The sequence below is a fragment of the Myotis yumanensis genome, unplaced genomic scaffold (genome assembly GCF_028538775.1).
Source record: "Myotis yumanensis isolate MYYU_CA2020_CCGP unplaced genomic scaffold, mMyoYum1.0.hap1 SCAF_5, whole genome shotgun sequence".
Lineage (NCBI taxonomy): Eukaryota > Metazoa > Chordata > Mammalia > Chiroptera > Vespertilionidae > Myotis > Myotis yumanensis.
Window position 1 is genome coordinate 93,643,107 of NW_027223756.1, and position 21,060 is coordinate 93,664,166.

Below are 21,060 nucleotides of genomic sequence, written 5' to 3' on the forward strand. Positions count from 1 at the left end.
GGCCCGAGGGGGTGCATCTGTTGGAGCCTCGGGGCACAAGCTAGTGCTGTTCTCCCAGGCGTGTGTCCTGCTCACTTGTGGGAAGGTCTGTGCTGGGCAGGAGCCCAGAGGCCTGCACCTTCGAGGAAACCCTCCCAGGTAGAGCCACTGGGCTCCAGGGCGCTGTTAGTGTCTCCCACGGGAGGTGGACGGGTGAGCACTTTCAGCTCCGATGCTAGGCTCCCCGGGCAGCTCTCGGCCCTGAGACCGACGGAGGATTGGAAAGGGGTGAATGACCCTGCGTGGCTCTGGCCTCCTGCCCTCTCCCAGGCCTGCAGCGCCACCTTGGAGCCAGTTCATCCATGGTGACAGGCAGATGGCCCCCGACTCAGGTTATACTTGTAGGGCCCCTGCTGGGCTGCCCCCTGCCCCTCCCAGCACCTCCACTGGCCAGGCCTGCAGTGGGCTGATGGGGAGCTGGCCCTGCCATCTCCCAGGGCCCCCAGATCTGGGTCCCAGAGGAGGGCTGTGGACACCCACACAGAAGGTCAGCGACCGGCCTGGGCCCCCTACTCAGCTCTGCCGTTCTCTTGAGGCGGCAGAGAGCGGGCTGGCCTTCCTGCTGCTTGCATTCTACACCCCACGGGATGAAGGGAGCACCGGCCCACACACGAGAACGGGGCTGCTGCCCTCACATTAATCAGAATGAAAAGGCACAACAGTTCAGGTCCGGCTCCAGGGGGGCAGCCGACATTCACCATGGCTCCCTGCCCCAGTGATGCAGGGCAGACAAGACAAAGTCCTCACCTTCAAGTACCCGACAGCCCAGTGGAAAGGAAAGCCAACAACAGAGCATAACCAATGGACACAGACAGCAGGGGCGTCAGGGCATGTGCTGGGGGTGGGGGGAAAGGAGGCTTATGTAATACTTTAAAGAATTTAAATTAAAGAATTTAAATTTTTTTAAAAAGCCAACAACATAATTTCAATTACTTTCAAGTGCGTTGGAGGAGGTAAAACGGGCTACTTTCCAGGGTGGAAGAGCACTTAGTGAGGAGATCTGAGGTTTCTCAGAGGGAGCGGTTGACAGTGAGGACACAGCCGGCCAAGTGAGGAGCTGGCAGGACAGTCCTAGGAGGAGGAACAGAGAGTGCAAAGGGCCTGCGGCAGAACGAGCTTGGAGGTTCGGGCAGAAAGAAGACTGATCCGATTGCAGTGATGACCCTGTGAGCCGGGCACCGCTCTGTCCTACAGGACTTGCTCCTTTAACCCTCATGGCCATGCCTGGAGGTGGGTGTAATTAGCCCTATTTCTCAGGTGTAGAGAGTCACACAGCTGGTGGAGGAGCCAGAATCCACTCCCAGGTGGTCTGGCCCCAGAGCCCTTGTTTTTAGCCACCCTATGGGTGCAGGGCAGGGGCAGGCGGTACCCGGCGCTCGAAAGTTTCGTAAACTGGGCGCTGGAGCCAGAACTGAGCCCAGAATGCCTGCGACACTGCAGCCCTAGGAGGGGCAGCACACAGTCTCGCAGGACTTCCCAGTCCTAGGCTCAGCCGTGGGTCTGCGCACAAGGGCAGACAGCTACCCTGCTGCCAGCTTGACTTCCCTGTGGGGCAGGCAGAGGGGTCACAGAGCAAAGATGGGGTCTGCATGCACTGCCAAGGGCCCTCCCCCCGGCCCCACCCTCAGCCCCAGCGCCTCTGGGTCTCAACAGGAAAAGTGTGGGTGGGGGCAAAGCAGGAGGGCAGGCGGCAGGTCTGCAGGTGGGCCCTGCGCACGCGCTGTGTCTGCACCAGCTGGGCTGTCAGGACAAACAGGTGTGAGACATCCCAGCTGGGGGCATCGAACTTGTCACTCGGAAGTGAGGATTAACCACTGTGCAGCCCAGGCTACTTCTCACTTCCCCATCACCTCCTGCTGCCCCCCCCATAAATGTTAATGAACCCCGTCCTCCCCTCCTCCCAGCTCCCTCTGGTCAAGGGAGAAAGTCAGGCAACGTTTAGGTAAACTGAGTCTGGACCACATAAGAGGGTCTCCTTCCCCTCCCCCATTCTTGTGAGGATGTTTGATGCTTCCCAGGGGGTGTCCTTCATCCCAGCTGACAGTTTGACAGCATCCATAGCAGTTGTTTCCTTTTTATAAACTGGGAAGCTGAGGCCAGAGGAGTGAAGGACGGGCCACTGGTCACACAGCCACAGCCTAGAGCGGCCAGGGCTGGAGATGGGGACAGAGGCCAGGCCTGGACCACTCTCCATGCTGCCTCCCCGCTGGGGCCACCACTGGCCTCTCCGTGGCGGTGAAGGAACAAGCTGCGTAAAAGCCAAGGCTGCAGGTGGGGAATGGGAAGGGACAAGGAGCCAAAGATGTCACCGTGAAGCAAGCCATGCCCCAGAGCCCCCTGGCACCAGTGCCCTGGCTGGACCCGAAGGCCAAGCTGGACTGCTGGCCCCTGTTACCATGGGGACCCGGGCTGGGCTAGGGGCTGGCCAGTGACAGCAGGCTCTTCCCCCACTGATAGGAATCGGGGCTCAGGCTCAGAGGCCTTGTGCCCAGATAGCGTTGGGTGCAATGCCCCACACCCACCTTCCTTACAGCACTTCTGTGCCCCTGCTGACACCCCACCAAACCCCAGCCGTCTCCTCCCTGTGTCTCTCCTCAGGAGAAGGGAGCATTTCATACCCTACCTGGGAGCTGGGGCTGGTGGGGAGTGGGCATCAGGGCACTGGCACCCCGAGGGCAGAGCCAGCACCGAGTCCAAGTGGAGCGGTCGATGGGGGAAGTATCTATGGACGAGGCAGAGTTTAAATGGGGCCCCAAATGGTGGGAGGAATGTGGAAAATGGAAATGCTCAGGGGGCTGGGCCTGGGCGAACGCAGAGAGCGGGCAGACTGGGTGTGTTCTGAGTCTGGACACCCATTACCCGCCCCCCCCCTCGCCCCCCACCCCTTACTGGCTGTGAGGCCGCATCAGTGAATGGGGAAGCTCTAAGAGCCTTTCTAGTTTTGACATCTTCCCATTTGATTCCAAGCCTGGACTCCCCAGCTGTGCAGGAGTGGGGCTCCCACCACCCTCCCCAGGCCAGCTCAGGCCTGTGGGCTCCCTGGGCCGGGCGGGGCGGGAGCCAGGTGCTGAGGGGGACAGGGCAGCGGAGGGTCCCTGTTGTCCGTGGGGGCAGGGATGGCAGACGGCTTTGTGGATTGATGTGGCTCAGGAAGGTGAGAAGGCCTGGAGGTGAGACCTTTGCCCTCCCACTCATCTCTCAGGTAAATAAATCCACACCCAGCCTTTCCCCCTCTTCCCATCCCGGGGGCACGGGGAGACTCCCAGGAGCCAAGCTGAGTGTGAGTGAAGGAGGGGTTTCCCCAAGAGGTCCCCCAGGACCAGCCCCCTTCGAAGCCACCATCACCACCTTTGGTGGGGAAGGAGCGGGGAGACCTGGCTATTGGGACGCGCTGGGCTGGGCGGGCCCTGAGCAGAGACGCAGACACAGCCCGTGTCCCGTGCGGAACACACGGCGCAAGGACTGTGGAAACCTGGTTCCGCCATTCACTGGCCCGGTCGCTCTGAGCTGGTGACCAACCAGCGTGCCTGTTTCCTCATCTGCAGGATGGGGCAATAGCGGCTCACAGAGCGGTGTGGGGCCCCGGTCAGGAGACATGGCTGCCGGGCACTCTCCCAGGTCCCAGGGGCTCCAGGACTGGCTGCTGCCCTGGGGGATGGCGAGTGATGGGCCCCCTGACGCCCACTAGTTATCTGCTTGGGTCCTCCAACACCCGGGCATCACTGTCCCCATCTCTCAGAGGAGCTGCCACAGCCCAGCAGCCAGCTCTTCTGTCCCCACCCCAGGCCAGCCCTCCGCACTCCGTGGGGGTCTTCCCCGGCCCCAGCCGCCCCTTCCTCCCACCCCGGGCCTCAAGCTGTCGCACCCACTGTTGGCTGTCAGTCAGGACAGTCACCCCCTCATTCCCAGTGGCCAGAGAGCAGGTAGGGGGAGCCAGGCAGTGGCGGCCGCAGTCCTGGCCAAGCCCACCCCTCCCTGCAGGGAGGCTCCTCCTTCTGAGGCTGCTTCTGGGAATTCCCATCCCACCACCTCAGGCAGATACCTGCTGCTCACCCGTGGGGAGTGGGCACCGAACCCGGGCGGGAGAAGCTGGCCCCCAGAGGGGAGGAGGGGCACTCCCGCTGGGGTCGGAGCCCACAGGCCAGCCTCCTATTGAGAAGGCTCCAGCAGCCCCAGCCCCTGCGCTGGGAGCCCCAGAGGTTGGCAGCCCCGCCGGTGGCCGCTTTGCAGTCTCACTGGCCGGGAAGGTGGACACATCACACCTCAGTCTCCCAATTACGCCCTCCTCCCCCTCCTCCACCTCCTCCTCCCTCTCTCTCTCCTCCTCTTCCCCTGTCTCTCCTCCTCTCCCCCCTGAAAACCTGTGCCTTGAAGAGACCTTGGCTTCTCTGGGGCTCTACCCTGGGGACTGCCCACATCTTCTCCCGACTTTGGGGGCAGGGGGGCCACTGCCCCAAGAAACCTCCGGCGATGGAAGCCGCCCGCCTGCTGCCCAACTTCACTCTGTAAGTGCGGGCCTTTCCGACCGACAAACGACCGACAAACGGGAGTTTTGTTGCCACCTCCAGCCTGCGGCAGCCCCAGTCTCACCGGGACTCCCACACGGACTGGCGGGTGGGGCGGGGGCGGCGCCGATGCGCCCTGGGCTGGCTGCTGGCACCCACACCTGGGTCTGCCTCTGTCCCCACACAGGTGCCTGCAGCTACTGATTCTCTGCTGTCAAACTCAGGTAGGCAACCTGCCCCGGGAGCTTCTCCCATGTCTCCCACCCACCGAAGGGGGAGGGGCAGCCTCCTTTCTTTGGACAGGGCCGGTTCTGGCCTCTCTCTGGGGTGTGAGGGGGTCCAGCTTTGAAGGGGAGCAGGAAAGGGGCTACCACAGATTTGGGGACCGACTGAGGTTTTTATCGGTGTTCTTCCCCTGGGGTCTCTGCCTCGCTCGGCATCCCTCCACACTGGGTCACCCCAAGGCGAGGTGCAGAGGCCACACAGACTTGAGGGATGGAGCCGGGAGTGGCTGGAAGAGGGTGGAGGTGATGGCTCAAGTGAGGCTTGTACCTGAGAGGACAGGTTGCCATGCAAAACCACCTGTGTATTCCACTCCTGACCGCACTCCCACCCACACAGGTGTCCCGGGGGTGCTGTCCTGGGGGGTCCTGTCCTGGGGGGTTATGGGAGCAGAGTGCCCAGCCAGGGCAGGTGACTCCAGACAATATGAGGTCAAACCCAAAAGGGGTTGTCTGAGACAAGATCCAGGGTCTGCTTCCCCAGGCTCCCCCACCCAAGCCTGCCCCCCATGCCCACCTCCCCCTGCCCAGCTGCAGCTCGAGGCTGGTCCCTTTTTGTGATTCTCCATAAAAGTGCAGCTATTAAAATGCACTGGTCCAGAACGCGCTGGGGATACGGCTTGGCTTTCCCAGGCCAGGGGCCGCTTCTCTTCGTATCCAGTGGGGACTTTTTTTGAAGGTAAGGCCTTTTCTCTGCGAGGGAAAGAGGCTGCCTTTGAAGCAGTGGGGGGGTGGGAGAGAGAGACACCCCCCTTTTCCTTCCCACTTTTGCTCAAGCCCCCGTTCCAGGCCTTTTGCTTCACACATCCAGAGAGAGCCAGAAGAAAGCCCCCAGCCGGGCCAGGCGGGGGTGGGGGTGGGGGTGGGCCCAACCTGTTCTGGAAGGGGAATTAGCACAATGGTGCGGCTGGCCTGGCGTTTATGGCCTGGCTGAGGCCCCATTCAGGATTCGGGGAAGGTGGCAAAGCTGTCCTTTCCCCCTTGAAGTGCCCCCGCACCCCCCTGGAGGGGGCCCCGCAGGCCGGACCACAGCCATGCTTGAGGGGCCGGCTGACAAGCAGCTGTCTGCGGCACTGGAAGGGGAGGTTCCCCACAGCGGGAACATGAAAGGGACAGGCAAGGTCCCGCGGGGAGAGCGACTTGTGGGCTGTGGGCTGTGGGGGGGCGTGGGGCTGCCTTTGTGCAGGGCTTGAAGGGATGAGGAGAGGAGGGGGCTCTGGGGGGGCCTCTCTGCTCCTGACCTGGAACAGACGGCCAGGAGGAGGCTGCCCGCCAAGAAGGGCGGAGGGCCTGAACCTGGGCCAGGCGGCTGGGGCTGGGGGCAGGCGGACCCCACCAAGGGTCCTGGGCCAGCCAGACCCCTCCTCCTGGCAGGGAGGCAGGTCTCCCGCCCCAGATTCAGGCCTTGGGTTTTTCGAGGGAGGCGCGTGGGGCGGGCTGGGGTCCTGGCCTGCGGACAGCTCAGGTTGGAAATGAGCAGTGACGCGCAAAGGGTTAACCCCCAGCAGGTCACACTGTCAGCCTCAGGCTGCTCCCTCGCCTCCCCTTCCTCAAAGCCAACACTCCCACCGCTCCCTCCAGGAGAGAGGGGCCCTAACAGATGCCGGTCCAGGTCTAGCTCTGTCCAGAGGGTTGGCCTTAGGGACTGGGACCCGGAAAGGCTGTCCCAGCAAGGCCACGGGTCCAGGTGGAGAGAAGGAGAGAAGCATTTCGGTGCCGGCGCTGAGGTGGTGGCAGCAGCTGGGATGCAGTCAGGCTGCACCTGGCTGCAGAGGTGGGAAGGGGTCCCTCCGGCTCAGTGAAGGAGAGGCCAGGTACCCTCCTGTCTTTGTTTGCAGGCGGTGTGGGCGGAAGAGCCCCTCCCCCTGCCTGGAGGAGCGGGTGGGTGGCCGCATGGCTGACCACAATGCCCGCCAGCCTCTGTTACACTGTGCCCCAGGCAGGTGGCCTCAGGGGAGCAGCCCTTGGACCACTGCTGACAGCACCTTCTCAACTCCTTGGCCTCCCTCCACTAAGGAGGTGCCGCACCCGTGCAGGAGGGAGGAACACTGGAAGGGGGTCTGACTTCTCTGAGGGCCCCAAGCACCCAGGGGAGAGGCAGGGAAGTGGGCACAGCTCAGGACCCCAGATGCTACTAAGACATGCTTCCAGGGGCCCGCAGAGCTAGAGACAAGGGTCTTACAGCTCCACAATGCTTGCCAGTGACCCTAACAGACCAGCCGCTGTGTGTGCATGTGCGTGTGTGCACGTGATGAGGTGGGTCCTTCAAGGCTAGCGGGGCGGATGGAAGAAAGCCTGGCTATCCTGGCTAACAGAGCCAACGCCCGGAGTTCTGGAGGGGTGACAAGCTCCACACAAGAGGCAGGACAGGGTTCTGTCTCTGATTAGCCATGTGGCCTGTGTACCTCCTCCATAGAATACGGGGATCAGATACAGAACTGCAGGCTCCCTCCAGCTCCCAGAGTCACGACTCCAAGTCTGCACTCTGTCACCAGGAGTCCTCAGGCCTGCGCAGCCAGCACTTCTCTGCTGCAGGCTGGACAGGGAGCCGAGAGGTCATGATTGGCTCACCCACTGGCCGGAGAAAGTCATGGCTGTATGCCCCCTTCACCCTGCACCGCGACCTCCCAGGACAAATGGCCTGCCCCGCCACACTCACCTCTGTACCCCTCTCCCCTGGATGGACCAGCCGTGGTGTCACCCAAAGCAAATTGACACTATTTTTCCCTTGGTAACCGCAAAGGGGGAGAATCACCCGTCTCCTAATTTTAACCAGTACGTGAGGGACCAGGGCGCCATGACCGACCAGCTGAGCCGGCGGCAGATCCGTGAGTACCAGCTCTACAGCCGGACCAGCGGCAAGCACGTGCAGGTGACCGGGCGTCGCATCTCCGCCACCGCCGAAGACGGCAACAAGTTCGGTGAGGCTCAGCCTTCACCTGAGGCCACCCATACCCCTGGCCGGCTTCCCCTGGTTCATCCCGGATCTTGTGTCAGGGCCTCCCCATGTTCCCTACCTGAGGTCAGAGGTCAGGTGGGTTGTGGGGGATGGGGGGCTTCCACCCCCTGGGCTTGCAACCCTCATAGACAGAAGTCTCTCCCTCATGACAGCCAAGCTCATAGTGGAGACGGACACCTTTGGGAGCCGGGTGCGCATCAAGGGGGCTGAGAGCGAGAAATACATCTGCATGAACAAGAAGGGCAAGCTCATCGGGAAGGTGAGGCCGCAGGACAGAGCAGACCCTTGACTGGATCCTCCTGGGGTGGGGTGCCCCGGGCCAACAGCATCCCCATTGCAGGGCGACCGGGGACATGACCCTCCTGCTCTCACCTACCATTGTCACTCTGTTCTCCGTGTCAGTGAGTCCCTCTGGATTGACAAGCACTCTGAGGACACTGACTGGTCCACAGGGCTCTTGCTCAGATTCCTGGGGCATTTCCCAGCTCAATGAGTAAGAATTTCAGCACCTACATAATGTTGCAGCCCCTGTGTTGCGGGTTAAGGGCTAACTGGGGTTGAAAGTGGGCATTCAGACCAGATCAGAAGCTCCCCCAAGGTCAGTGGGCTCCACGGACCCCGCCAGCAAGATGCACACTGACCACCTGCTAGTGTAACTGTGCACCTAGTGGGACCGCGTGCTAGTATAACCTACACCACGGTGGCGGGTCCAGCAGCGTTGAGCAGAACTCCATTTCTTTAGCATTGGTCAATCCTGGCTTCCGGTTCTGGCTGTTCTCACCAAATATTTACTTATTTTTGTCAAGCCTCGGGCTACTCATCTATAAAAATGGGCATAGCATCAGGGTTATCTGTAAAGTCTAAGGCAGTGGTTCTCAACCTTGGCTGCACATTAGAATCACCTGGGAATCCTTTTAAAATCCTGATTTCTGGGCCTCAGCCTCTGGAAATTCTGTTTCTTTGTTACTAATGTTGTGGCCCCACCCCATAACAAAGAAACAATTTCTGGAGGATGAGGCCCAGAAATCAGGATTTTAAAAAGATTCCCAGGTGATTCTAATGTGCAGCCAAGGTTGAGAACCACTGGTCTAAGGGCTGCCTGTATGGCTCTAACACAGTTGGTGTCCATAAATGTTTGCCCCTTCTTTTCATCAGAGCACGGTGCCTCCTTCCCCTCCACCCAGCAACGCCATCCCCCCACCGAGGGCTGCTCTTGTGTACAAGTGCCCACTGGTTAAGCTGGAAACCACACAATCCCCTAGATCAGCGGTTCTCAACCTGTGGGTCGCGACCCCTTTGGGGGTTTCACAGGGGTCGCCTAAGACCATCAGAAAACACATATATAATTACATATTGTTTTTGTGATTAATCACTATGCTTTAATTATGTTCAATTTGTAACAATGAAATTGGGGGTCACTACAACATGAGGAACTGTATTAAAGGGTCGTGGCATGAGGAAGGTTGAGAACCACTGCCCTAGATCTTTACTCCTCATCCCGGTAAACTGCAGCTCGGCTGGCTGAATGCCTGGCTCGAGGTGTACAACTTCCAAACGACAAGCCTGCCTTCAAGTGCAGGTCTGACTCCAAGCACAGCCTGTCCCTCTCTCCCCGCGCGGCCTCCCCAGCCAGGGCACCACCTCACCAGGCAGAAACCCTGGGGCGCCCGGAGGCAGAGCCGCCGGGAAGGGTGGGTGGACAAACCTCCCTCCTCTCCTTCTTTCCCTGGCAGCCCAGCGGGAAAAGCAAAGACTGCGTGTTCACGGAGATTGTGCTGGAGAACAACTACACGGCCTTCCAGAACGCCCGGCACGAGGGCTGGTTCATGGCCTTCACGCGCCAGGGCCGACCGCGCCAGGCCTCCCGCAGCCGCCAGAACCAGCGGGAGGCCCACTTCATCAAGCGCCTGTACGAGGGCCAGCTGCCCTTCCCCAACCAGGTCGAGAGGCAGAAGCAGTTCGAGTTCGTGGGCTCGGCCCCCACCCGCCGGACCAAGCGCACGCGGAGGCCTCAGCCCCGGACGTAGTCAGGGACACCGGGGTGGCAGCTGTCCCTCCTCAGCCTTCCCGTCCCCTCCCCTTCCTGATCCAAAGATGGGGCTGGGGCGGAGGGAGGGAAGCCCCCAGGAGGTCCCGAGGACCAACAAGCATCAGCGCCCAGGCTGCCCAAGCTGGACGGGCCTCAGGGCCGCCTCCTGGACCCCTCCAGGGCCGCTGGCACGGGCCCAGGGGTGCGGCGGGCCCAGGAGAGACGCTGTAGTGTCCCCCCACCCCCACCCCGACGACACAGACTCACTGGGCCGAGGGGGAGGGCAGCAGGTTCAAGGCCTTGCAGACTGTGGGGAGGTGGCTCTTCTCAACTCTGCGCCCGGGTGTCAGTCTGCCCCCGCCTCCAAGCTCCTCCTGGCCAGCCCCTAGGAAGGGACTTTCGTTTTTGTTTCAGGAAAAAAAGAAAAAGGGAGAAAAAAGAGGGCTGACCGTTCTTCACATTCCACTACCCAGGCCTGCACCCCTAGCCCCAGCTCCCAGCCCCAGAATAAAACCATTTTCCTGCAAACGGCTGATGTGAGGGGGCGAGGGGTGGACGGATCCAACTCCAAAACCGCACGGGTGACCGGCCGGCCGCCCGCGGAGGCGCGGGGACGCGCAGCGCCCGGGCCGGGCAGGTGCAGGGCGGCGCGGGGCGGGGCGGGGCGGGGCGTCCTGGGGCGCACGCAGGCCTGGGTGGCCCGGAGGCCCGCACCTCCGCCGCGGGGGCCCAGAGCACCCCTCCCTACACGGGCTCTGGTTTCCTGGCTCTTCTGACGCGTCCCGTGCTACCTGTTGGGGCGCAGGGAACCCACACCCTGGGGCCGGGCCTGGGGCCGGGCGGGCGGCCAGCCGGGCAGCAGGCCCGCCCCCGGCGCAGCAGCCGCCCGCCGAGCAGGATTGCTTTTTTCCGGTGAGGAGGGTCGGGTGGGGGAGGAGGGCGCGGGCGGGCGGGCGGAAGGGGGAGTGAGGACCAGAAAGTGTCCCCTCGCCGCCCAGGTCCGCTGCGGAGGGCGGGAGCACACCCAGGGGGACCTCAGGGGCCGCCGGCCAGGAGGAGGGGGAGGGCGGCCCTCTCCACCCCGCGCCCCGGGTGGGCTTTCCCCGACGCCCCCAGGTGCGCCCTTCGGGGATGGAGCTCAGAGGCCATAAAAGCCGCCTCTGGCCCCTCCGCACTGGCTTTTAATCTTGTCCGGGGGAGGCCCTCCCCTGCAGGTCTCTCCAAGCCCCAGTCTGCGCTGAGGGGAACACCCTCCCCAGTCCTTCTGCTGCGCAGGGACCCCGTCCTCAGTTTCCCTCCTTTCCGAGAAGACATCGGGGAAGGGGAGTATGGAAAGAGAAGGAAAAGATGAAAGACACCGCTTCTCCGGCAAAGGGCCTAAACATCAGGACGGTGGGGGAGTGGAGGGGCCTGGTTTAGCCCAACTGGGAGCAGAGGGGAGTGTGAGCGGATGCGGTGGGAGGGGTCACCCCCCTCTCCGTGCGGACTGGAGCCCCACGCCCCCAACTCTGGGCAGTTGAGACCAGAGGGAGGTTCCCAGGCCCCAGGACATTCTCCCTCCAGTTTGTCATAATTGCTTTTTACCAGGTCGCTTTTTTCTCTCCCCCACCTCCCCAGGCACAAAGAGCCTTAATCCCGGTGAAGACTGGGGGGGCGGGGGGGCATTTTCAGGCGGGGGTGAGCGGGTGTGGGGAGGGGGTGAGGGGAGGGTGGTCTGGAGCCACAGCTGATAACTGGCAAGATCAATGGGATTTTAAACTCGGGGGCAACGCCCAGCAATTACCTGAGGACAAAGGGTTGGCGCCCCCAGGTGTGGAGGACTGGACTTGGGGGGCCTGGGAAGGAAGTGTGTTGGGGAGGGGCAGTTCTTACAATCCCTCTGATTTCCGAAGGAATTTGAGACATTCTTTAAAACTCTAGACTGCCTCCCCCTGCCAGGCTCCCAGACCCACCCCCACCTTCCCTGGCTTGGGTTAGAGACGGCTTCAAAGGTGGACGGGCCCTTTGTCTGGCCTCTGCTTTCTTCTCTGCCTTTCTCGGCCCCTCCCTCCCTCTTTGACCTCCCCAGCACAGACAGGCCTCTGGGGGCCAGCTCCAGAAAGCCCTCACTGTTTCCTTGCTTGCTTTTTGAGGTGAGACCTGGCCGAGAGGGACAAACTGGGGGACGGTGAGGGAGCAAGGCAGCTTGGAGGCTTATGCCAGCTCAGGGTGCCCGTGCCCTCCCCAAGCCCAAGCCTGGCAGGTCTCAGGCCTGCGTGTGGCCTTGGGTCCCTGGCTCACCTCGCCATTTAGTGCCTCTGCAGAGACCGGCTCTTTCCCGGGTGCCTCTGCATATGGGGCTGGGGGGCGGGGGGTGTCTGTTCAGCTCATTCCCTCTGAGCTGGCCATTTCAAAGATGCTCACAGGAAGAGGTGGGAAGAGTGGGTCTCTAATCAAGGGCCCTCGGAGGGGTGAGGGGTGTAAAGTATGAACGTGTGGTAGGAGGGAGCTTCCCCTGGGCCTCAGCCAGCCCGCAGCTGGCTCCAGCACCCTGCTTGCTTCTGTGTGCCCGCAGACTCTCAGCAAGTGTGCGGATGGGGGGAGGGGGAGGACTTAGGGCAAGAAGAACCTGTCCGTGTCAGGGAGGAGGTGACAGGGCAGAGGGAGGTAGCAGTGGCGTGCCTCAGTTCCTGTGCCTGTTTGGGATTACCAAGACTCGAGCTAAGAATAGCTTCTATATTGATCTCTCCTCCCTGTCCTGTCCTCCAAAAGGCCAGATGAGGCAGAGGGGGGCTGAAGCAGGAAGTCAGAGGGGGAGTCCACGCTTGTTAGTGGTTGCAAACTGGCTTCTACTCATGTCATTCCGTTCGGCCCTATCCCTGGGACCCCCACGGCGGCAGCTTCCCAGTCACCAAGCCAAAAAGCCTGCCTCGGACCCCGGTGTCCTCAGCCTCACGGCCGCCGCCGCGAGGACCACCCTTTGTGACACTCTTTCCTCGCTCAACCTGCCAGCGCTGTCCTGCCTTCACCCTCTCCGCCTCCCCTGCTCCGACCTTCTCGTTCCTGCCTCCTCTTCATAGGGGCATCCTCTCCTGCTCTTCCTGCTGTCCCTCTGAGCCGTCTGGTCTCAACTCTCACCCCCTCGCCACGACTGCTTCCTCGTCCAGCTCGGGAACACCATTGCCAGCCCTCACCAGGTGCCTCAATCGCTGCACAGCTTTTAAATGGTCTCTGTGCCTCCTGACGCACCACCCACCCCTGCTCCACAATGTCCGTTTCTTCAGTCTGCCTCACCCTACCACACACCCAGATCCTGTCACAGGTCGCTAGCAAGCACATGGCTTTCCAGGCTCCTGCTCAGTCCTGAGAAGGCCCTTCCCAGCCCCAGCCCTATAGCTCTCTTCAAGACACTGGCGAACTGCGGCCCTGGCCATTCAGCAAGCACGCATGTCCATATCTGTTCATGAGGTTCCCACGGCCTTGCCTGCCCCGTGACTTCCCCGCTCTCCGGGGGAAGCAGCAGTGTCCACTGTGCTGGTCTCCTCGGCTGCACCGCCCTTGCCCTCTGGCACATATCACAGCTGGTCCAGACTGTACTTATTGATGCTTGTGCCATGGATCTGCTGGATAGCAAGTGCCGTAGATGTGGAAATAGTCTGTCTTTGCCCCCCTCCCCCGTACTCAGCACAGTACATTATGCAGAATAAGGATTTATTGAGGCAATAAACCATCAGAAGGCCGAAAGACGTCTGTCATAGTGTAGTCCCTCACAGTGGGGGCAGGATGAGAAGCCAGAATCCAGCCTTTACCCTCCATCCTTAGGTGTAGTTGGGTGGGGACGGGCCCTAAGCAGTTCATCCAAGGATTTATCCATTCCCTATACTGTACAAGCACTGTGCTAGCCCCTCAGTTAATTAAAAAGATGGACAAGATTGCATCGTCCCCTGTCAAGCAATTGGGGTGCGGGGTGGGGGGGGCGAACCCATGAAGAGGCAGTTCTCCCTGGGGCTTCTGGAACTCTCTCTCTTACAGCTAAGATAGCAAAGCAGCACCTGGCACCTCCCCAAAGAGTGAAGGAGGAGATGGAGCTGTGGGAAGTGAGGACACTGGTGTGCAGTGCTCTGGCGATGGCCAGGCAGCGTGCAAGGCTGGCTCCCATGGAGCCCCTTCTTTAGGGGATAAGATTATTCCCGTGTCATGAGTGGGTGAGTTCAAAACGGAGACATGTGAAATCAGCCACGGTCACAGCCAGTGCGCCCTACAATCTAGATCCTCCTGCCCTCAGTGCCTCCACTCCCCACCCACACACGATGGGTTCTTCGGGGGAGAGGGCATGGGGTGAGGCAGGTGGGAAGTGCTGGGGTTTGCCATGATCTTTCAGAACAAGCAGGATTTCAGCCAGCAAAGAAGGCACACAAGGGGAAAACTGAGTGAAAACAGCATGAGAAGAAGGCCTTGAGGTGGGAAAAAGTGAGGAGTGCTGGGGAGGTGAGAGTGGATCTGAGTGTGCTCAGGGGGAGGTGAGATTGGATCTGAGTGTGCACAGGGGAAGGTGATATTGTATCTGAGTGTGCTCAGGGGGGAGGTGAGAGTGGGTCTGAGTGTGCTCAGGGGAAGGTGAGAGTGGATCTGAGTGTGCACAGGGGAAGGTGATATTGTATCTGAGTGTGCTCAGGGGGGAGGTGAGAGTGGGTCTGAGTGTGCTCAGGGGAAAGTGAGAGTGGATCTGAGTGTGCACAGGGGAAGGTGATATTGTATCTGAGTGTGCTCAGGGGGGAGGTGAGAGTGGGTCTGAGTGTGCTCAGGGGAAAGTGAGAGTGGATCTGAGTGTGCACAGGGGAAGGTGATATTGTATCTGAGTGTGCTCAGGGGGGAGGTGAGAGTGGGTCTGAGTGTGCTCAGGGGAAGGTGAGAGTGGATCTGAGTGTGCACAGGGGAAGGTGATATTGAATCTGAGTGTGCTCAGGGGGAGGTGATATTGAATCTGAGTGTGCTCAGGGGGAGGTGATATTGTATCTGAGTGTGCTCAGGGGGAGGTGAGAGTGGATCTGAGTGTGCTCAGGGGGAGGTGAGAGTGGATCTGAGTGTGCTCAGGGGGAGGTGAGAGTGGGTCTGAGTGAGCTCAGGGGAAGGTGATAGTGGATCTGAGTGTGCTCAGGGGGAGGTGAGAGTGGATCTGAGTGAGCTCAGGGGAAGGTGATAGTGGATCTGAGTGTGCTCAGGGGGAGGTGAGAGTGGGTCTGAGTGTGCTCTGGGGAAGGTGAGCAGTGATCTGAGTGTGCTCTGGGGGAAGGTGAGCAGGGGATCTGAGTGTGCTCAGGGGAAGGTGAGCAGGGGATCTGAGGGTGTTCAGGGGGAGGTGAGCAGGGGATCTGAGTGTGTTCAGGGGGAGGTGAGATTGGATCTGAGTGTGCTCAGGGGAAGGTGAGCAGGGGATATGAGTGTGCTGAGGGGGAGGTGAGCAGTGATCTGAGTGTGCTCAGGGGAATGTGAGTGTGGGTCTGAGTGTGCTCAGGGGGAGGTGAGCAGTGATTTGAGTGTGTTCAGGGGGAGGTGAGAGTGGATCTGAGTGTGCTCTGGGGAAGGTGAGCAGGGGACTGAGTGTGCTCAGGGGGAGGTGAGCAGTGATCTGAGTGTGCTCAGGGGAATGTGAGTGTGGGTCTGAGTGTGCTCAGGGGGAGGTGAGCAGTGATCTGAGTGTGCTCAGGGGAATGTGAGTGTGAGTCTGAGTGTGCTCAGGGGGAGGTGAGCAGTGATTTGAGTGTGTTCAGGGGGAGGTGAGAGTGGATCTGAGTGTGCTAGGGGAAGGTTAGATTGGATCTGAGTGTGCTCAGGTGGGTGAGAGTGGATCTGTGTGAGCTCAGGGGAAGGTGAGCAGTGATCTGAGTGTGCTCAGGGGGAATGTGAGTGTGGGTCTGGGTGTGCTCAGGGGGAGGTGAGTGTGGGACTGGGTGTGCTCAGAGGGAGGTGAGTGTGGGTCTGGGTGTGCTCAGGGGGAGGTGAGTGTGGGTCTGGGTGTGCTCAGGGGGAGGTGAGTGTGGGTCTGGGTGTGCTCAGGGGGAGGTGAGTGTGGGTCTGGGTGTGCTCAGGGGGAGGTGAGTGTGGGTCTGGGTGTGCTCAGGGGGAGGTGAGTGTGGGTCTGAGTGTGCTCAGGGGGAGGTGAGTGTGGGTCTGGGTGTGCTCAGGGGAAGGTGAGTGTGGGACTGGGTGTGCTCAGGGGGAGGTGAGTGTGGGTCTGGGTGTGCTCAGGGGGAGGTGAGTGTGGGTCTGGGTGTGCTCAGGGGGAGGTGAGCAGTGATCTGAGTGTGCTCAGGGGGAGGTGAGTGTGGGTCTGGGTGTGCTCAGGAGGAGGTGAGTGTGGGTCTGGGTGTGCTCAGGGGGAGGTGAGTGTGGGTCTGGGTGTGCTCAGGGGGAGGTGAGTGTGGGACTGGGTGTGCTCAGGGGGAGGTGAGTGTGGGTCTGGGTGTGCTCAGGGGGAGGTGAGTGTGGGTCTGGGTGTGCTCAGGGGGAGGTGAGCAGTGATCTGAGTGTGCTCAGGAGGAGGTGAGTGTGGGTCTGGGTGTGCTCAGGGGAGGTGAGTGTGGGACTGGGTGTGCTCAGGTGGGTGAGAGTGGATCTGTGTGTGCTCAGGGGGAGGTGAGCAGTGATCTGAGTGTGCTCAGGAGGAGGTGAGTGTGGGTCTGGGTGTGCTCAGGGGGAGGTGAGTGTGTGACTGGGTGTGCTCAGGGGGAGGTGAGTGTGGGTCTGGGTGTGCTCAGGGGGAGGTGAGTGTGGGACTGAGTGTGCTCAGAGGGAGGTGAGTGTGGGTCTGGGTGTGCTCAGGGGGAGGTGAGTGTGGGACTGGGTGTGCTCAGGGGGAGGTGAGTGTGGGTCTGGGTGTGCTCAGGGGGAGGTGAGTGTGGGACTGGGTGTGCTCAGGGGGAGGTGAGTGTGGGTCTGGGTGTGCTCAGGGGGAGGTGAGTGTGGGTCTGGGTGTGCTCAGGGGGAGGTGAGCAGTGATCTGAGTGTGCTCAGGAGGAGGTGAGTGTGGGTCTGGGTGTGCTCAGGGGGAGGTGAGTGTGGGACTGGGTGTGCTCAGGGGGAGGTGAGTGTGGGTCTGGGTGTGCTCAGGGGGAGGTGAGCAGTGATCTGAGTGTGCTCAGGAGGAGGTGAGTGTGGGTCTGGGTGTGCTCAGGGGGAGGTGAGTGTGGGTCTGGGTGTGCTCAGGGGGAGGTGAGTGTGGGACTGGGTGTGCTCAGGTGGGTGAGAGTGGATCTGTGTGTGCTCAGGGGGAGGTGAGCAGTGATCTGAGTGTGCTCAGGAGGAGGTGAGTGTGGGTCTGGGTGTGCTCAGGGGGAGGTGAGTGTGTGACTGGGTGTGCTCAGGGGGAGGTGAGTGTGGGTCTGGGTGTGCTCAGGGGGAGGTGAGTGTGGGACTGAGTGTGCTCAGAGGGAGGTGAGTGTGGGTCTGGGTGTGCTCAGGGGGAGGTGAGTGTGGGACTGGGTGTGCTCAGGGGGAGGTGAGTGTGGGTCTGGGTGTGCTCAGGGGGAGGTGAGTGTGGGACTGGGTGTGCTCAGGGGGAGGTGAGTGTGGGTCTGGGTGTGCTCAGGGGGAGGTGAGTGTGGGTCTGGGTGTGCTCAGGGGGAGGTGAGCAGTGATCTGAGTGTGCTCAGGAGGAGGTGAGTGTGGGTCTGGGTGTGCTCAGGGGGAGGTGAGTGTGGGACTGGGTGTGCTCAGGGGGAGGTGAGTGTGGGTCTGGGTGTGCTCAGGGGGAGGTGAGCAGTGATCTGAGTGTGCTCAGGAGGAGGTGAGTGTGGGTCTGGGTGTGCTCAGGGGGAGGTGAGTGTGGGTCTGGGTGTGCTCAGGGGGAGGTGAGCAGTGATCTGAGTGTGCTCAGGAGGAGGTGAGTGTGGGTCTGGGTGTGCTCAGGGGGAGGTGAGTGTGGGACTGGGTGTGCTCAGGTGGGTGAGAGTGGATCTGTGTGTGCTCAGGGGGAGGTGAGCAGTGATCTGAGTGTGCTCAGGAGGAGGTGAGTGTGGGTCTGGGTGTGCTCAGGGGGAGGTGAGTGTGTGACTGGGTGTGCTCAGGGGGAGGTGAGTGTGGGTCTGGGTGTGCTCAGGGGGAGGTGAGTGTGGGACTGAGTGTGCTCAGGGGGAGGTGAGTGTGGGTCTGGGTGTGCTCAGAGGGAGGTGAGTGTGGGTCTGGGTGTGCTCAGGGGGAGGTGAGCAGTTGATCAGTGTGGCCTGAAGTGAGTTGCAGAGAGCATCAGCAGGCAGTGATGGGGTCACATTTTGGAGTTTGGTCTTTGAGCTTTGGCAGGAAGGGGAGTGAGCAGGTGCAATTGTGCGGTCGGGTTTGGGATCTGAGGCAGCATGCTGGGGGCTGGAACTCTGGGGTCCAGGAGACAGAGGGTCTGGTGACTGGATATAGGGGGGCAGGTTTCCAGGCTCATGGTGATAAAGAGTGTCTTCCAGGCCCTCATCCTCCCTCTATTCCTGGGCGCAGTTCTCTTCTCCTTGGGTCCAGGGGCCCTAGTCAGCCTGTAGGAGTTAATGTTTAGGCGGCAGAGGCACAGGGGGGCATCCCTGGTGCTCCCCCTCCCTGGCAGGTTCGTGCTTGGGGCGGGGCCAGGGGCACTGGAGTGAGACGGAAAGGACAGCGAGCCTATTGCACGGGCCCCGGGAGGCCTGTTCAGTCAGGACATGTGGCACCAGTGACCTTGCTGGGGAAAGAAGTCAGAACTAGGTGTGCTGGCCGGGCACCTCCTGTCCGGGCACCCCTGTGGTGAACCCCACGCCCATCCTCAAGGCCTCAGGCTCTTCTGGGCTCAAAGGTACACTAGTGCTGCTACCAGCCTTCTGGGGATGGCCACGCGGTGCCGGGAAGCCCGCCCTGGCTAACAGGCCCCTGGTCTTCAGTGTTGCCTGCTTCTGGGGGAGGTTTTTTCCTCATCTCTCCTCCCTGCCTGATGAGGAGGCAGGCAAGCAATGCGGGGGGGGCGGGGGGATCCGGCAGCTGGCCTTGCGGCGTCTGGGGCTTCCCGGGAGGAGGAGGGCCAGGAGGCAGAGCAGGCTCTCTGTGGGATGCGGCCAGAGGTGAGGTGAAGGTGGAGCAGGGCTAGAGAAGGCTCTCTGTCCCTCTGTGGCCTCTGGACCCCCAGCCAACACGACACATGCCAGGATCACTCTCAGCAGGAATGACCTTGACAGCTACACGCTTCGGGTCGACAGAGGGAGCCCTAACTCTGCAGTCCCCGTGGTTTAGGGCTGGCTGGCTGAACAGGCTCCCGCCCCAGGTGGCTCTGCCCGGGGAGGGACACTGCCCTGGAGCTGGGCAGCGGGGATGGGCCTTGTGGCCCTGGAAGAGCAGTGTCCCAGGCTCGGACTCCTGTAGGTCCAGGGGAAGAAGAGGGGTGGGGATTAGGAGGCGGCCGTCAGGGAAAGCAGAGGTCAGATGGGGTCAGGCTTCTGGGCCCACAGCCACACGCCTGCCCCAGCCTTGCCCAGACCCTCTTGTTCTGGCTGGAAGCCACCCTCCAACCCTTCAGTATAGCCTATCCCTCCCTCGTACCTATCTCGCTCTCCCAACTCCACGCTGAGCTTTCTGAATGGGGGCTGCTGCCCAGCACTGACTGCCTCCTTCTCCAAGGCAGGCCTGCTCTCTGGGCCTGAATTAGGGTCCTCCTGAGGCCACCCCAGGAGCCAATCCCAGAGCCTGTGGAAGGGGGAGGGGAGAGTGGCCAGGCTGGGTGGGAGCCCTGGCTCCTGAAGCTTCCACCCCCAGCAGAGAGACCCACCTCAGGCCTCCTCCCTCCATCACTGAAGAACAAGCAGTAGGAGCCACAGCCACCTCCTCCCCCCTCCCTGCCGCCTCCTCCTCAGCTCAGCCGGCAGGTTGTCTTGGCAACGGGAGGCGGAGAGGAGATGCGCCCAGGGATGGAGGTGTATGTCACCGAGGAAGCTGCCGTGCTCCTGCCTCACGCCCCAGGCCCTTGAAGGTACCGATTACCCTCCCTACTCCCCCCATCCTTCCCCTTGACCCCCCCTTCAACATGCCTGTTTTCCTGAGGGGAATGCTCCCTTCCTCCCAGCCGGAGACAGTTACCCATTCCTCACGAGCCACCTCGCTCCAGGCCCCTGCCCACAGCTTCCGAGCCGGCAGCAGCTCGTTCCAGCCTTACCTCTGGGACCCGTGCACGGGAAGACAAGCCTCCTGGGTGGGTCTGGTGAGGGGTAGTGAGAGCAGGGGAGGACCCGAGGGGAAGGGAAGATCAGCGGTGCTGAAGGCTGAGGGGGAAAAGCACCCGGCACTTGCTCTTCGGGAGGGTGGAGGGAGGCTGTGCAGGCCTGGGGTGGGGCCAGGGCAGTAAGGGGGGGCGGGTGGAGGGAGAGAGAGCAGAGAGGCCCGGTGGCCAGGCTGGTTACCCAGAGAAGCCTGGTCCCTATCTTCAAGGATGTGGCCCCTCCTGTGACATCTAAGGTACTCCCCCTCCCACCATCTCCCTGTGTTCTTCACTGTCAGATGGGCCCTGTGTTCCCTCCCCCACGCCTGGCTTTCTCATCCTTTCCAAGGCCCTCTCCCCACCCCACACACAGCAGCTGGACTGTATCTACTCCTCCTCGCTGCTCAGCAACCTGCCTTCATTTCTCCTTGCTTTCTACAGCCCAGCCTTCAGATTTCATTCTCCTGCCTTCCAGTAACCCAGACACATACCTCCTCCCTTCCTGTCCCTACCTGTCCCCTCCTGTCCTCTTCTTTTAGGGAAAAAGGTCCCAGGGAACATTCTCACTCGCCCCCTTCAAGACCCTCCCCTGTGATTTTTCCATTCAGGTATCCCAGAGCCCCCTCCCCAGTCTCTCAATTTCCCCCAATGACAGCTGATACATCAGCTGACCGGCTGTGGGCAGTGGTTACCAGGGCAACGGCAAGAGCTGCCTAGGTAGGCAGGTCTTCCAGGCGGAGGTGGAGAGAGGAGGCCAGGGCCAGGGTCAGTTGGCGGGGCTCCCTCCCCTGCCTGCCTCCGGGGGTCACAGTGAGCCGGGCTCTGCTCTGAGCCCACAGCAAACCGAAGGCGGTGACAGGGCCCTGGAGGTCCTCCCAGAGGCGGGGAAACATCCTGAAACGCTGGGACCTGGGCCCCACCTGGCAGGAAGTTCCCTTTTGACGAAGTCGTCCTGGCAGGAAATGGGGCTCCTCTCCCTCACAGCACCACCGCTGTGCTCTGCATTTCCGAGGGGACTCAGGTTCCTGAAGGGCTAACCAGTCTCCTGTGCTGTAGACCTGCTTTTC

General features: G+C 61.4%; 2 protein-coding genes across 5 annotated transcripts in view; both read left to right on the forward strand.

Moving 5' to 3' along the window:
- The first annotated feature begins 4,509 nt into the window (after positions 1–4,509).
- FGF17 (fibroblast growth factor 17) lies at positions 4,510–9,811 on the forward strand. Of its 2 annotated transcripts, none has more exons than XM_070414080.1 (5): positions 4,510–4,544; positions 4,732–4,768; positions 7,569–7,746; positions 7,937–8,043; positions 9,518–9,811. In XM_070414080.1, the coding sequence occupies exons 1-5, from the start codon at positions 4,510–4,512 to the stop codon at positions 9,809–9,811; spliced, it is 651 nt and encodes a 216-aa protein (XP_070270181.1). The 2 variants fall into 2 exon arrangements, with proteins under 2 accessions (XP_070270181.1, XP_070270182.1); XM_070414081.1 differs by having other exon boundaries at positions 7,602–7,746.
- A 761-nt stretch (positions 9,812–10,572) lies between these two features.
- DMTN (dematin actin binding protein) overlaps positions 10,573–21,060 on the forward strand; it is a 30,407-nt gene continuing 19,919 nt past the window's right edge. The window contains exon 1 of one of the 3 annotated variants that reach the window (XM_070416549.1): positions 10,573–10,725. The gene's annotated coding sequence lies outside the window, so the exon portion shown is untranslated. Of the gene's footprint in view, positions 10,726–19,493; positions 19,769–20,190; positions 20,251–21,060 lie in introns of those variants that run through there. The other 2 variants (XM_070416547.1, XM_070416548.1) reach the window with 2 other exon arrangements.

Bases quoted from the DNA above. Each gene is read 5' to 3' on its own strand.
- FGF17 (XM_070414080.1), top strand. From the start codon at position 4,510: ATGGAAGCCGCCCGCCTGCTGCCCAACTTCACTCT. The intron at 4,545-4,731 runs GTAAGTGCGGGC...GTCCCCACACAG, and splicing joins CTGCTGCCCAACTTCACTCT to GTGCCTGCAGCTACTGATTC. The intron at 7,747-7,936 runs GTGAGGCTCAGC...CCCTCATGACAG, and splicing joins CGAAGACGGCAACAAGTTCG to CCAAGCTCATAGTGGAGACG.